This window comes from Salmo salar, chromosome 14 (genome assembly GCF_965601325.2).
Source record: "Salmo salar chromosome 14, fSalSal1, whole genome shotgun sequence".
In the NCBI taxonomy this organism is placed as follows: Eukaryota; Metazoa; Chordata; class Actinopteri; order Salmoniformes; family Salmonidae; genus Salmo; species Salmo salar.
In genome coordinates, this window is record NC_138304.1 from 85,193,408 (window position 1) to 85,209,200 (window position 15,793).

At 42.9% G+C, this 15,793-nt stretch overlaps 1 protein-coding gene across 9 annotated transcripts in view; it reads left to right on the forward strand.

Annotated features, from left to right (window-relative positions):
• Positions 1 to 15,793, forward strand: part of LOC106570344 (triple functional domain protein) — a 158,419-nt gene that overhangs the window by 74,399 nt on the left and 68,227 nt on the right. For 8 of the 9 annotated variants that reach the window (XM_045694817.2, XM_045694822.2, XM_045694818.2 and 5 more), the window contains exons 3-5: positions 5,225 to 5,299; positions 7,009 to 7,123; positions 12,821 to 13,013. In XM_045694817.2, the coding sequence (XP_045550773.1) occupies positions 5,225 to 5,299; positions 7,009 to 7,123; positions 12,821 to 13,013 (383 nt within the window). Of the gene's footprint in view, positions 1 to 5,224; positions 5,300 to 7,008; positions 7,124 to 7,674; positions 11,794 to 12,820; positions 13,014 to 15,793 lie in introns of those variants that run through there. The other variant, XM_045694825.2, reaches the window with a different exon arrangement.

Here is a 15,793-nt window from a genome sequence, read left to right on the forward strand (position 1 = left end):
AGGGCGTGGCAGGGGGTGTTTTTGTGTGGTTCGGGTTTTTTGGTTTATGTTCTACATTTTCTATTTCTATGTGTTTATCTAATTTTTCTATTTCTGTTAGTTTTGTCAATGACCTCCAATTAGAGACAGCTGGTTGTTGTTGTCTCTAATTGGAGGCCATCTTTAGTTGTGTTTGTTTTCACTTGTGTTTGTGGGTGGTTGTTTCCGGTATAGTCTGTGCACCTTACTGGACTGTTTTCGTCATTTGTTTAGCTTAAGTTTTTTTTTCTTTATAAAATAAAGAAGATGATCAATATACCCGCTGCATTTTGGTCCACTTCTTACGACGCCCGTTAAAGGGGTACAAACGGGATAGTTGGTTAGAGATGCGTGATCTGATTATGGTTATACGTTTTAATTTATCCCAGATTTATTTTTGTCTAACATATTTTTAAAATGGTAAACCAAATAGTTTTCTAAACACTTAGGGGCCCCTACCAGGCTAGGGCCCCATGAATCATTCATGTTTTCCACCCCTTAACAGTGCCCTTGTCTGTAGGTGATGGCTTTGTTATGGAAGTTTTGGGAATCTCTTCCTTTTAGGTGGTTTTAGATTTTAACAGGTCTTTTCTGGATTGTATCGTCCTAAAAGGGGCTGCATGGTCAATCCGACGTCTGCATTGGCCGTGCAGCATTTACTGTGATACGGCCTCAGGGCATTCATACTTTTTGCGCTTCGCGGATCAGCGCAGAGCTCTTGTGAAGGAAGTTGTCAAGGCAGTTGTCAAGGCCCCCCCCACCACCACCTACTGTCAACCAATCATGTCGATGCGGAGCAATACGGAGCCCTCTGCATTGTTACACAATTTGGGAGACACACGACGATGCGGTACGGAGGCTCCGCAATTGCATCACACCCTCCATAGGGAGCTTCCAACCACATTTTCAGATTAAGCATAAATTGGCTTTAATTCTGCTCTGCATGCATTATTTGGTGTTTTATGTTGCACACGGAGGATGTTTTTGCAGAATTCTGCATGCAGTCTCAATTTGGTGTAGTCCAATTTTTTTAATTCTTGGTTAGTGAGTTGACCGTAGACCTTACAACCGTAGGATGCTGAAAATGTAGATCCCACAGTAGTTAATGGGGTCAAATTTCTCTCCACTTTTGTAGATTGGGGTGATCAGTCCTTGGCTCGAAATATTGGGGAAGATGCCAGAGCTGAGGATGATGTTAAAGAGTTTAAGTATAGTCATTTGGAATTTGTGGTCTGTATATTTTGTCATTTAATTTAGGATACCATCAACACCACAGGCCTTTTTGGGTTGGATGGTTTGTATTTTGTCCTGTAGTTCATTCAATGTAATTGGAGAATCCAGCGGGTTCTGGTAGTCTTTAATAAAAGCTGATTCTAAGATTTGTCATTGATCATGATTATGTTTTTGCTGTTTGTTCTTTTTTATAGAGCCAAAAGATTGGAAAAGTGGTTTATCCATTCATCTCTGTTTTGTATAGATAGCTCTTTGTGTTGTTGGTTTAGTGTGTTCCAATCTTCCCAGAAGTGGTTACATTCTCTGGATTCTACATTGAGCTGGTTTCTGACTGGTTTCTGTGCTGTTTGTTTCACCATAGTGAAGGCATAGGCTCAGGTTTTCTTGGTCTCTGTGTTTGTGGTTGGATAGGTTTCTCAATTTCTTTCTTAGATTTTTGCATTCTTCATCAAACCATTTGACATTGTTGTTAATTTTCTTATGTTGTCTGCTTTAAAAAAAAAAATGATAGGGAAGCTGTTTTTGAATTTGTTTTTGCCCAATTGTTTTTTGGTAGATTTCTACACTACTTTCCTTCCATCTATAGTAGTATGCAGTTTGTTCATCTTTGACGTCTCATGATTCAATATTGCACTGTTCAGGTAAACTATGATTTTGCTGTGATCTGATAGGTGTGTCAGTGGGCTGACTGTGAACACTCCCTCCCTGGGTTGAGGTCAATGATAAAGTAATCTACAGTACTACTGCCAAGAGATGAGCTGTAGGTGTACCTACCATAGGAGTCCCCTCGAACCCTACCGTTGACTACGTACAGACCCAGCGTGTGACAGAGCTGCAGGAGTTGTGACCTGTTTTTGTTGGTTGTTTTGTAGTATTTGTGTCTGGGGGGCAAATTGCGGAGGGAATGCTGTCACCTTCAGGTAGATGTTTGCCCCCTTGTGTGCTAAAAGTGTCTGGTTATTGTCCAGTTATGGCGTTTAGGTCGCCACAGACTAGTATATGGAGAAGCTGTCATTGTTAAAGTATGGGGATTCTATTGGGGGGAATGTACAGTGCCTTCGGAAAGTATTCGGACCTCTTGACTTTTTCCACATTTTGTTATGTTACAGCCTAATTTTAAAAGGGATTAAATAAAAATAAAAATCTTCAGCAATCTACACAATACCTCATAATGACAAAAGGTTTTTAGAAATTTAGAAATTTTGCAAATGTATAAAAAAATATGTATTTACATAAGTATTCAGACCCTTTGCTATGATACTCGAAATTGAGCTCAGGTGCATCTTGTTTCCATTGATCATCCTTTAGATGTTTATACAACTTAATTGGAGTTCACCTGTGGTAAATTGAATTGACTGGACATGATTTGGAAAGGAACACACCTGTCTATATAAAGTCCCAGAGTTGACAGTGCATGTCAGAGCAAAAACCAAGCCATGAGGTGGAAGGAATTGTCTGTAGAGCTCCAAGACAGGATTGTGTCGAGGCACAGATCTGGGGAAGGGTATCAAAAAATGTCTGCAGCATTGAAGGTCCCCAAGAACACTGTGGCCTCCATTCTTAAATGGAAGAAGTTGGAACCACCAAAACTCTTCCTAGAGCTGGCCGCCCAGCCAAACTGAGGAATCTTGGGAGAATATCTAGGACAGAGCTCTAGAATTCCACTGTGGAGATGGGAGAAACTTCCAGCACTCCACCGATCAGGCCTATATGGTAGAGTGGCCAGACGAAAGCCACTCCTCAGTAAAAGGCACATGATAGCCCGCTTGGAGTTTGCCAAAAGGCACCTAAAGACTCTGACCATAAGAAACAAGATTCGCTGGTCTGATGAAACCAAGATGGAACTCTTTGGCCTGAATGCCAAGCATCACGTCTGGAGGAAACCTTGCGCCATCCTTATGGTGAAGCATGGTGGTGGCAGCATCATGCTGTGGGGTTTTCAGTGGCAGGGACTGGGAGACTAGCGCTCAGGACCTCAGACTCAGAACCTCAGACTGGGGCGAAGGTTCCCCTTCCAACAGGACAACGACCCTAAGCACACAGCCAAGACAACGCAGGAGTGGCTTCAGGACAAGTCTCTGAATGTCCTTGAGTGGCCCAGCCAGAGCCCGGACTTGAACCCGATCTAACATCTCTGGAGAGACCTCAAAATAGCTGTGCAGCGACATTCCCCATCCAATTTCTAAAAACCTGATTTTGCTTTGTCATTATGGGGTATTGTGTGTAGATTGATGAGGGGGAAAAAACAAGTTCATCAATTTTAGAAGAAGGCTGTAACAAAATGTGGAAAACGTCAAGGGGTCTGAATAGTTTCGGAAGGTACTGTAGGTAGCACACGTGGACATTTTTCTCTGTTGAGATCATTTCCTTATTTATTTCTATCTAAAATGCTCCTGTTTTGATGAATTTTAATAGAGTGGGTTTGGTCTGCTCTATACCAAATTAGCATACCCCCTGAGTCTTTTCCCTGTTTTTGTCCTGGTAGTTTGGTGGATGGGATTACCAGCTCTCTGTAACCTAAAGGGCAACCAGTGGGTCTGTCTCCTCTATACTATGTTTCTTCTAGGATGAGAATGTCTGTATTTCCAGTTTCTTTGAAGTCTGGGTTCCTGCTCTTTAGGTCAAAGGCAAATGACCTTGTATATTTCAGGAAGAGATAGTAAAGGATTTGTGTTCCATAGTGTCCGGTGTTATTCTTGTGGTTTAGGCTCGGACCATTAGGTGTGAGCAGTGCATGCTGAGCGTCTGGTGAATGCCTCTTAGATCGATGGATGCGGCTTGGGTGGGTGCATTAGTGGGGGTGGGGCCTGTTGCTCTGCTCACGACCTGGGCATACGTGTGGCTGTCATGTTGAGGTCCTTGCTGCAGGGGTGGGGGGCTTGATCTGCGGGGGCCTATATAGGGTGTGGCCAGGGTTTGTTTGGTCTGCGGCCTGGGTGTAGATCCTCTGGCTGTAGCCCTCTCTCTCTCTGTAATGGCTGTGTTGTCCTGGATAACTCTAAGCACATAAGTGTATGAGTCTGCAGGGAGAGAGTGAGGGAAGAAGGGAGGGAAAGAGAGTGGTAGAGAGAGGGTAGAAGGGCTGTGGTGGCATAAAAAATATAGTCCAAGCCCAACTCCTGCAGGATATGGAGAGATTGAAGAGAGGGAAAGAGGGGATAGAGAGAAAATAGTAGAGACAAAGGGATAGAGATGAATTGGCCAGCAGGGGCTCTTTATCCCAATATCAAATAATGAGCTATTTATGTCTTGCTGCTACTGTGTTGTGCTGGTTTTGGGTGTAGGTAGGTAGGTTTTTCTCTGTTTAGTGAAGGACAGGTAGTGGTCTCATTTTTGTCAACACTTAACCAGGAAATAAACGATACCTTTTTCTCCTCGTTTCTCTCTCTGGGTAAGACACTAATACAACAGCTCTTTGACCAACCTTCCCTTTTTAACTCTTAAGCAGGTGTAAGTTCCTACTTCTGAAACCACAGCCTCACTTATTCCGTGTGTGTGTGTGTGTGTGTGTGTGTGTGTGTGTGTGTGTGTGTGTGTGTGTTCTTGTGTGTGTGTGTGTGTTCTTGTGTCATTAAACTAGGGTTCATAGCCAGTTTGTAGGAGTCAGTGGAAACATCTCTCTGTCAGTCAGATGGCTTCTTCAGTGGCAGGGGTTTTCCCCACATCAACTGAGCCCAAAATGAACCTATTCTCTCCACCACTCTTCAACAGTTACTCCAGCCAGACACAATCAATATCATGTTTCCCATTCTGAAAACATTCTTTCTTTGACAGTGATGCTGAAAACATCAACCTCCTGTTTCCCATACTCAAGGAAGAAATACGAAGTCAGAAATTTGAATTGTAGATAAACAATTGGATTGGATAAAACTAGGCCTACTTTTCCTGAAACCTTTCAATGGAAGAGGAGAACATTTGAACATTGGGAGTTTCTGTAAAAAATCTTAACACTTCTGTCTTTCCCTCTCTCCAGGTTTTCGTAAAAATGAAGACATGAGAGCGATGGAGGTGTTGCCTATTCTAAAGGAAAAAGTTGCCTTCTTATCAGGTGTGTGAGAGATAATCCTGGTTTCTTCATAAACAAAGCATGACACATTTGCTAATTGGAGCTACACACACTGACCTCTACCAGGCGTGGAGCTACACACACTGACCTCTACCAGGCGTGGAGCTACACACACTGACCTCTACCAGGCGTGGAGCTACACACACTGACCTCTACCAGGCGTGGAGCTACACACACTGACCTCTACCAGGCGTGGAGCTACACACACTGACCTCTACCAGGCGTGGAGCTACACACACTGACCTCTACCAGGCGTGGAGCTACACACACTGACCTCTACCAGGCGTGGAGCTACACACACTGACCTCTCTACCAGGCGTGGAGCTACACACACTGACCTCTACCAGGCGTGGAGCTACACACACTGACCTCTCTACCAGGCGTGGAGCTACACACACTGACCTCTACCAGGCGTGGAGCTACACACACTGACCTCTACCAGGCGTGGAGCTACACACACTGACCTCTACCAGGCGTGGAGCTACACACACTGACCTCTACCAGGCGTGGAGCTACACACACTGACCTCTACCAGGCGTGGAGCTACACACACTGACCTCTACCAGGCGTGGCACTACACACACACATGCATTCTGAGTGTGAGAGTTTTTAGCTGTGACCCGTGGCTACTGAGAGGTCAGTTGACCTTTGACCCCTCATCTGCAAGTTCTCAACTGTTGTAGTGTTGAAAATGATGTTGTGTGTGTGTGTGTGTGTGTGTGTGTGTGTGTGTGTGTGTGTGTCATTCCACTTGTCTGACTCCATTTTCCTCTTGTGTGTAGCCAAGGTCACTGACAGATGGACCATAATGAACAGAATAGAGAGAGGAAGAGAGTGGTTGTTATAGCGATGAGTTACTGTCTGTCATAACCATTTCCCATAATGCATGTTGGTAAAGTCATTTATTTTGAAAGGAGGGAGGGAGGGGAAAAAAGAGGAAGAGGGTGGTGTAGGAAGGAAAGAGGAATGTATTGAATTTTGAAGAAATGTTGAGGGATAGATCTGTTTCTCCAGCTGCTACTAGGTCTACCTAACACACATTAACATGTCAAAGCAATTACTGTTGGATTTCTATACAATTACTTATATTTCTGTATAGGCCTATTGCTTTCTATATAGTCTTCCTTATACAATAATATTTTCCCTGCCATTCTGAGTACCTGTTACTGAGATTATACTATCATGTGGCCACGATCATACTCATGGGAATATATCAACTCTCATGTGTTTCTCCACCAGGAGGCAGAGGTGTGTGTGTGTGTTCACTCTCTAAGATGACTGTTTTATCCTGTGTGTGTTCACTCTCTAAGCTGACTGTTTTATCGTGTGTGTGTTCACTCTCTAAGATGACTGTTTTATCCTGTGTGTGTGTGTGTGTGTGTGTGTTCACTCTCTAAGCTGACTGTTTTATCCTGTGTGTGTGTGTGTGTGTGTGTTCACTCTCTAAGCTGACTGTTTTATCCTGTGTGTGTGTATGTGTGTGTGTGTGTGTGTGTGTGTTCACTCTCTAAGCTGACTGTTTTATCCTGTGTGTGTTCACTCTCTAAGCTGACTGTTTTATCCTGTGTGTGTTCACTCTCTAAGCTGACTGTTTTATCCTGTGTGTGTTCACTCTCTAAGCTGACTGTTTTATCCTGTGTGTGTGTGTGTTCACTCTCTAAGCTGACTGTTTGTGTGTCTGTGTGTTCCAGGGGGCAGAGACAGACGCGGTGGTCCAGTGTTAACGTTTCCTTCACGCAGTAACCACGACAGAATACGAGCTGACGACCTCAGAAGTCTCATAGCATACCTTGCTGGCATCCCCAAGTACGTGTTTGTGTTTGTGTGTACAGTATCTGCATGTGTACATATTGTGTGTGTATTTCTATGGTTGTTTTAGTCTCTTGGATTCAGATCTTTAACCAACCATGAGAGAGAGAGAGAGAGAGGGGGAGGGAGGGAGGGATGAAAACGGAGAGAGATATGTGGGCCAGAATACCTGTCGCAGCTCCTGTGTTGCCAAGAACCCTTCCTCCACACTGTCACTAGAGAGAGACGAATGGATAGAGGGATGGACGAATGGATAGAGGGACGGACGAATGGATAGAGGGACGGACGAATGGATAGAGGGACGGACGAATGGATAGAGGGACGGACGAATGGATAGAGGGACGGACGAATGGATAGAGGGACGGACGAATGGAGAGAGGGACGGACGAATGGCTGGAGAGAGGGACGGACGAATGGCTGGAGAGAGGGACGGACAGAAGGACGGAGAGAGGGACGGAGAGAGGGACGGACGGACGGAGAGACGGACGGACGGACGGAGAGAAGGACGGACGGACGGACGGAGAGAGGGACGGACGGAGAGAGGGAGGGAGGGACGGACGGAGAGGGGGACGGGGAGGGAGGAGCGGACGGAGGGACGGAGAAGGAGGGACGGACGGTTGGAGGGAGAGAGGGACGGACGGACGGATTGAGAGAGAGAGACAAATGAATTGAGAGAGAGAGACAAATGGATGGCGAGAGAGAAATGGATGGCGAGAGAGAGAAATGGATGGAGAAGGAGACGAATGAATAGAGAGACGAATGGATAGAGAGGGAGAGAGACGTATGGAGAGAGACAAATGAATAGAGAGAGAGACACATAGATAGAGAGAGACAAGTGGATGGATAGAGAGAGAGAAAAGAATAGAGAGAGACATGAATAGAGAGACAAATGAGGAGAGAGAGACAAATGGATGGAGAGACAAATGAGGAGAGAGAGACAAATGGATGAGAGAGAGACACAAATAAATAGAGAGAGAAATGGATGGAGAGAGACAAATTAATAGAGAGAGAGAGAGAGAAATGGATAGAGAGAGAGAGGAAATTAATTGAGAGAGAGGCAAATGGATGGAGAGACAAATTAATAGAGAGAGAGAGATCTGAAGAGAGCGAGAGAGAGACAAATGAATGGAGAGAGAGACAAATGGATGGAGAGAGAGAGGCAAATGAATGGAGAGAGAGAGAAATGGATGGAGAGATAAATGAATAGAGAGAGACAAATGGATGGAGAGAGACCAATGGATGGAGAGAGAGAAATGAATAGAGAGAGAGAGAAATGAATAGAGAGAGAGACAAATGGACAGATATAGAGACAAATGGATAGAAAGAGACAAATGAATTGAGAGGGAGACAAATGGATGAGAGAGACAAATGGATGAGAGAGACAAATGGATGGAGAGAGACCAATGGATGGAGAGAGAGACAAATGAATGGAGAGAGACAAATGGATGGAGAGAGACCAATGGATGGAGAGAGACAAATGGACAGATATAGAGACAAATGGATAGAAAGAGACAAATGAATTGAGAGGGAGACAAATGAATTGAGAGAGACAAATGGATGGAGAGAGACCAATGGATGGAGAGAGAGACAAATGAATGGAGAGAGACAAATGGATGGAGAGAGACCAATGGATGGAGAGAGACAAATGGACAGATATAGAGACAAATGGATAGAAAGAGACAAATGAATTGAGAGGGAGACAAATGGATGGAGAGAGAGACAAATGAATAGAGAGTGAGACAAATTGATGGAGAGAGACAAATGGACAGATATAGAGACAAATGGATAGAGAGAGACAAATTAATTGAGAGGGAGACAAATGGATGAGAGAGACAAATGGACAGATATAAAGACAAATGGATTGAGAGGGAGACAAATGGATAGAGAGAGACAAATGAATTGAGAGAGAGACAAATGGAGGGCGAGAGAGACAAATGCATGGAGCGATAGAAATTAGTAGAGAGACAAATGGATGGAGAGAGAGACAAATGAATAAGAGAGACAAATGAATAAGAGAGACAAATGAATAAGAGAGACAAATGAATAGAGAGAGAGACAAATGGATGGACAGAGAGACAAATGAATAGAGAGAGACAAATGAATAGAGAGAGACAAATGGATGGACAGAGAGACAAATGAATAGAGAGAGACAAATGAATAGAGAGAGACAAATGGATGGAGAGAGAGAAATGGATGGACAGAGAGACAGATGAATAGACAGAGACAAATGGAGAGAGAGAGACATGGATGGAGAGATAAATGAATAGAGAGAGACAAATGAGTAGAGAGTGAGACAAATTGATGGAGAGAGACAATTAGATGGAGAGAGACAAATGGATGGAGAGAGAGACAAATAGATGGAAAGACAAATAGATGAGAGAGACACAAATAAATAGAGAGACAAATGAATGGAGAGAGAGAGGCAAATGAATGGAGAGAGATAAATGAATAGAGAGAGAGAGAGAGACAAATTGATGGAGAGAGAGAAATGGATAGATAGAGAGATAAATGAATAGAGAGAGAGACAAATGAAGGGAGAGAGAGACAAATGGATGGCGAGAGGGAGGCAAATTAATTGAGAGACAAATTAACAGAGACAATTGGATGGAGAGAGAGACCGATGAATAGAGAGAGAGACAAATGTATGGAGAGAGAGACCGATGAATAGAGAGAGAGACAAATGTATGGAGAGAGAGACAAATGGATGGAGAGAGAGAAAAAATGAATAGAGAGTGAGACAAATTGATGGAGAGAGAGAGGCAAATTAATTGAGAGGGAGAGACAAATGAATGGAGAGAGAGAAATGGATAGAGAAAGAGAGAGACAAATGAATGTAGAGAGAGACAAATAAATATAGAGCGTTAGACATGGATGGAGAGAGAGAGACAAATGGATGGATAGAGAGAGAGAGACAAATGAATAGAGAGGGAGAGACACATGGATAGAGAGAGAGACAAATGGATGGATAGAGAGAGAGACAAATGAATAGAGAGGGAGAGACACATGGATAGAGAGGGAGATAAATGAATAGAGAGACACATGGATGGAGAGAGAGATAAATGAATAGAGCGTGAGAGACAAATGGAAAGCTAGAGAGAGGCAAATTAATTGAGAGAGAGAGGATGGATGGAGAGACAAATTAATATAGAGAGAGACAAATTAATAGAGAGAGAGACAAATTAATATAGAGAGAGACAAATTAATAGAGAGAGAGACAAATTAATAGAGAGAGAGACAAATTAATAGAGAGAGAGACAAATTAATAGAGAGAGAGACAAATGGATGGAGAGAGACAAATGGATGGAGAGAGAGACAAATTAATATAGAGAGAGACAAATTAATAGAGAGAGAGACAAATTAATAGAGAGAGAGACAAATTAATAGAGAGAGAGACAAATTAATAGAGAGAGAGACAAATTAATAGAGAGAGAAACAAATGGATGGAGAGAGAGACAAATTAATAGAGAGAGAGACAAATTAATATAGAGAGAGGCAAATTAATATAGAGAGAGACAAATGGATGGAGAGAGAGACAAATGGATGGAGAGAGAGACAAATTAATAGAGAGAGACAAATTAATAGAGAGAGAGACAAATTAATAGAGAGACAAATTAATAGAGAGAGACAAATTAATAGAGAGAGAGACAAATTAATGGAGAGAGACCATTGGATGGAGAGAGACCAATGGGCAGAGGGAAACAAATGGATAGAGAGAGAGGGACAGAGACAAATGGATGGAGAGAGAGACCATTGGATTGAGAGAGAGACAAATGGATAAAGAGAGAGGGAGAGAGACAAATGGGTAGAGAGAAATTAATTGAGAGAATGACCAATGGATGGAGAGACCAATGGATTGAGAGAGACTATTGGGTAGAGAGGGAGACAAATGGATAGAGAGAGAGGGAGAGAGACAAATGGATGGAGAGAGAGAGAGAAATTAATAGAGAGAGAGATCAATGGATGGAGATGGAGAGTTGGAGTGAGGGATGGAGAGAGAGATGGAGAGTCCGAAGGAAAAGGACGGAGTGAGGGATGGAGAGAGAGATGGAGAGTCCGAAGGAAAAGGACAGAGTGAGGGATGGAGAGAGAGATGGAGAGTCCGAAGGAAAAGGACGGAGTGAGGGATGGAGAGAGAGATGGAGAGTCCGAAGGAAAAGGACGGAGTGAGGGATGGAGAGAGAGATGGAGAGTCCGAAGGAAAAGGACGGAGTGAGGGATGGAGAGAGAGATGGGGAGTCCGAAGGAAAAGGACGGAGTGAGGGATGGAGAGAGAGATGGAGAGTCCGAAGGAAAAGGACGGAGTGAGGGATGGAGAGAGAGATGGGGAGTCCGAAGGAAAAGGACGGAGTGAGGGATGGAGAGAGAGATGGAGAGTCCGAAGGAAAAGGACGGAGTGAGGGATGGAGAGAGAGATGGAGAGTCCGAAGGAAAAGGACGGAGTGAGGGATGGAGAGTTCGAAGGAAAAGGAGGGCGTGAGGGAGGGTAGAGAGAGTGGAGCATGGAGCGGGAGAGAGCAAGGGATTAAAACAGAGAGGGAGGAGTGTGTGTGTGTGTGTGTGTTTGAGTAGAACAGAGTGTCGCAGAGGCGGTACGGTTGCTAGATCAGCTCAGTAGTTGTGATGATAGCTGCGGATGAGTAGGTCTATACACCGCTGCTCTCTCCTAGGTACGTCTCTCTCTACATTGTATCTCACTCCTCATTAAAAAAACTCTATTTTAACAGTTCTTCTACTCTCTCTATGTAGATAAAATGTAGATATTTCGCTCCCCACTGTTACCTTATTTGTGTTTCCCTCTCTCTCCTCTCTCTCTCTCTCTGCTCAGTGTAGTGGGAGTCAGAGTTGCTGACAGACAGGCATTAGACAGAGAGGAGGGAAGGCTGGATAGAAAGGGAAGGAATCCAGAAAGCTAGTGTTAGGAGAGAATAAGGAATTGAGAGGAATAAGGGATTAAGGGAGATAAAGGATAGCTCTAGAAAGAGAGTGAGTGAAGTAGAGAGGAATTGTGTATTCTCCTGAGATATGAAACTCTCTGGGTCTGAGTGTTGAGGTCAGCCGTGAGAGAGGGAGAGGGGGAATAGAGAGAGAGAGGGAAACGAGAGAGAGAAAGGGAATAGAGAATGAGAGAAGAGAAAGAGGGGGAATAGAGAAAGAGAGAGGGGGATAACTAGATGCAGTGTTTATTACTAGCCATGCAGGAGATGTGTGATGCTGTGGGGAGAATCTTAGTTGAACTACAGTCTTGATGCTGATGATGGATTGAGTCTCTTTTTTTGCTTCCTTTTGGTCATTAGTCTGATTGATTTTTCTCCCAATCTGGATGGAAATCACTGTAGGTTTTTGTGATTTATCATTCTGTGTGTGGGTGTGTGTGTGTGAATTCGTAGTGCGTACCCTGTGCTTCTCACAGTACAGCAAATGCGTCATCACCATCTCATGGTTTGTTTTGATTCTCTCTCTCCCTCCTCCCTTCCCTCTTTCTCTACCTCCCACTCACCATCCTCCCCGTTTCTCTACCCCCTCCCCTTTCCCACCCTCTCACTCTTTCGCTACCACCTCTCCCCGTCCTACCTTCTCTCTCCCTCCCACGCTCTCCTCTCTCCTCCTTATCTTGCCATACCACCCACTCTCACTCTTTCGCTACCACCTTCCTTCTCCCTCCTCCTCCTCCTCCTCCTCCCTCCCTCGGTCCAGTGAGGAGGTGATCCAGCATGGCTTCACAGTCATAGTAGACATGCGAGGCAGTAAATGGGACAGTATCAAATCTCTTCTGAAGATCCTCCAGGAGTCGTTCCCCTGCTGTATTCACATAGCGCTCATCATCAAACCAGACAACTTCTGGCAGAAACAACGCACCAACTTCGGCAGCTCCAAGTTTGAATTTGAGGTAACATTTGAGTTTTTATTGTACTATACTGTAGTGTTCTGTACTTAGGGTTGCAAAGGGGAGGGTGTGTTACTGGAAACTTTCGAAGTTTACCAGTAAACTAGCAGAATATTTGTAACTTTCAAGGATTTTATGTATTTCATCAACACATCTAGTGGCCCTTTTGGGTTCTTCAGATTCTCCCAGGTGTCTGTAATGATCTCTGGCCCCCTGTGTGGCCATGTCAAATATATCATATAATCAAATGAGATGATTTTCAAATAAACAATAGAATGACAAAGCTGTAAACATTAAATATGAACCATAAACTTAGTGAATACCATTGGTGTTTTAATATGAGGATTTCAGCATTATTTATTTTACTTTGTCAATCTTTTTTAGTTGTAAATGTTTTGGCCCCAAATTGGTGGCAGTTGTGAAAAAAGTAAATAGTTGGAAGAGTTATGCCATTGTTGATTAGATGCCTTTTCATGAATTAGGCTATTTTCTCATGAACCATATGGTTGATCCACTAGAAACTCAGATATAAAACATGTATACTATATATGAATACGTTTTAAAAGTTATTCAAGTGTAAATTAACATAGATGACCAAAATTATAGAAGATTCCATGACTGGTAAATTACCAGTAGCTTTTCAACCCTAACTATACTATACTGTACTATACTGTCCTTTACTGTAATATACTATACTGTCCTATACTATGTTGTACAGTACTATACTGTATTGTACTATACTGTCCTTTACTGTACTATATTATACTGTACCGTGTCACTGCATTCATTGCAATTTAATGCTTGTGACTTTGCTGAAACGTAACAAACCCAACGACAATATGGTATGTTTTGACTGTGACTTTGCTGAAACGTAACAAACCCAACAACAATATGGTATGTTTTGACTGTGACTTTGCTGAAACGTAACAAACCCAACAACAATATGGTATGTTTTGACTGTGACTTTGCTGAAACGTAACAAACCCAACAACAATATGGTATGTTTTGACTGTGACTTTGCTGAAACGTAACAAACCCAACAACAATATGGTATGTTTTGACTGTGACTTTGCTGAAACGTAACAAACCCAACAACAATATGGTATGTTTTGACTGTGACTTTGCTGAAACGTAACAAACCCAACGACAATATGGTATGTTTTGACTGTGACTTTGCTGAAACGTAACAAACCCAACGACAATATGGTATGTTTTGACTGTGACTTTGCTGAAACGTAACAAACCCAACAACAATATGGTATGTTTTGACTGTGACTTTGCTGAAACGTAACAAACCCAACAACAATATGGTATGTTTTGACTGTGACTTTGCTGAAACGTAACAAACCCAACAACATGGTATGTTTTGACCGTGACTTTGAGGAGTACTGCTTATTATGCTCTTTGCTGTTTTAAATTTGTGATTTAGAATCACAATGGGATATTGTATGGAGCTCTGCTTGTTTTAATTCACACACACGGCTGTTTTGAATTGTTTTTGATAGGCTTGTAGGCTTGATGACTTGTAATAGTGTTGAAAATCCTGCAGAGCATTGTAATAATGTAGTGAAGCTCTAGCCTATTACATTAGGTTTATTTACTGGTTTTATTTGCCGTGTCTGTGCTGTGTGGAGTGCTACTTTTGATGTTGTATTAAGTTGACACACACAGCCCTCCACACAGCCACACACACAGTCACCCTGTTAGAGCACTGCTGTGGTATTGGGTTGTCTCAGAGGGCTTTATTGATGGTGTGTAAAGCCGTGTGTCACTCTGTCAGCCAGTCGCCATAGGGCAGAACACACGCCATTAAACACCACCCGTTCTCTTTACCCTGCTGTGTGCGCGAGGACAATGTGTGTCAAATCAAATGTTATTTGTCACATGCCGAATACAACAAGCATTCCTTACCGTGAAATGTTTACTTACAAGCCCTTAACCAACAATGTCATATTTTTTAATAAGTAACTAAGAAAATATTTGCTACATTTTTTTATATAAAATAAAGTAAGAAAAAAGTAACACAATAAATAAAAAAACAACGAGGCTATATACAGTACAGGAATCGGAGATACAGGCTAGTCGAGGTCAGTGAGGTCATATGTACATGTGTGTTTTTCAGCGCCACATTTTGCTCAGTGAAAATCACTTTTCCATCCAAATCTGGGTTATGCTTTAAAAACATTGGAACATTTCATTATTAACAGCTGGAACAGTCTTCTATAGGAGATGGAGGGGATAGAGAGAAAGATGGAGAGATGGACTGATGCATTCTTACCATTAACAGCTGGAACAGTCTTCTATAGGAGATGGAGAGATGGACTGATGCATTCTTACCATTAACAGCTGGAACAGTCTTCTATAGGAGATGGAGAGATGGACTGATGCATTCTTACCATTAACAGCTGGAACAGTCTTCTATAGGAGATGGAGAGATGGACTGATGCATTCTTACCATTAACAGCTGGAACAGATGGAACAGTCTTCTATAGGAGATGGAGAGATGGACTGATGCATTCTTACCATTAACAGATGGAACAGTCTTCTATAGGAGATGGAGAGATGGACTGATGCATTCTTTCCTGGACTTGTCAATAGAAGAGAATTCTTAGAATTGTGCTTTACTCTTTCTGTCTGCCTTTCTTTGGCTTTAGAGGGGTTCTCAGCTTGTTTTCTCTCTCTCTCTCTCTCGCTCTCTCTTTGTCTGTCTGTCTTTTTTTCTTTCTGTTATTTCTTTCTTTCGCTAATCTTGCCCACGCAAGGCTTTGTCAGGTGTCTCTCCT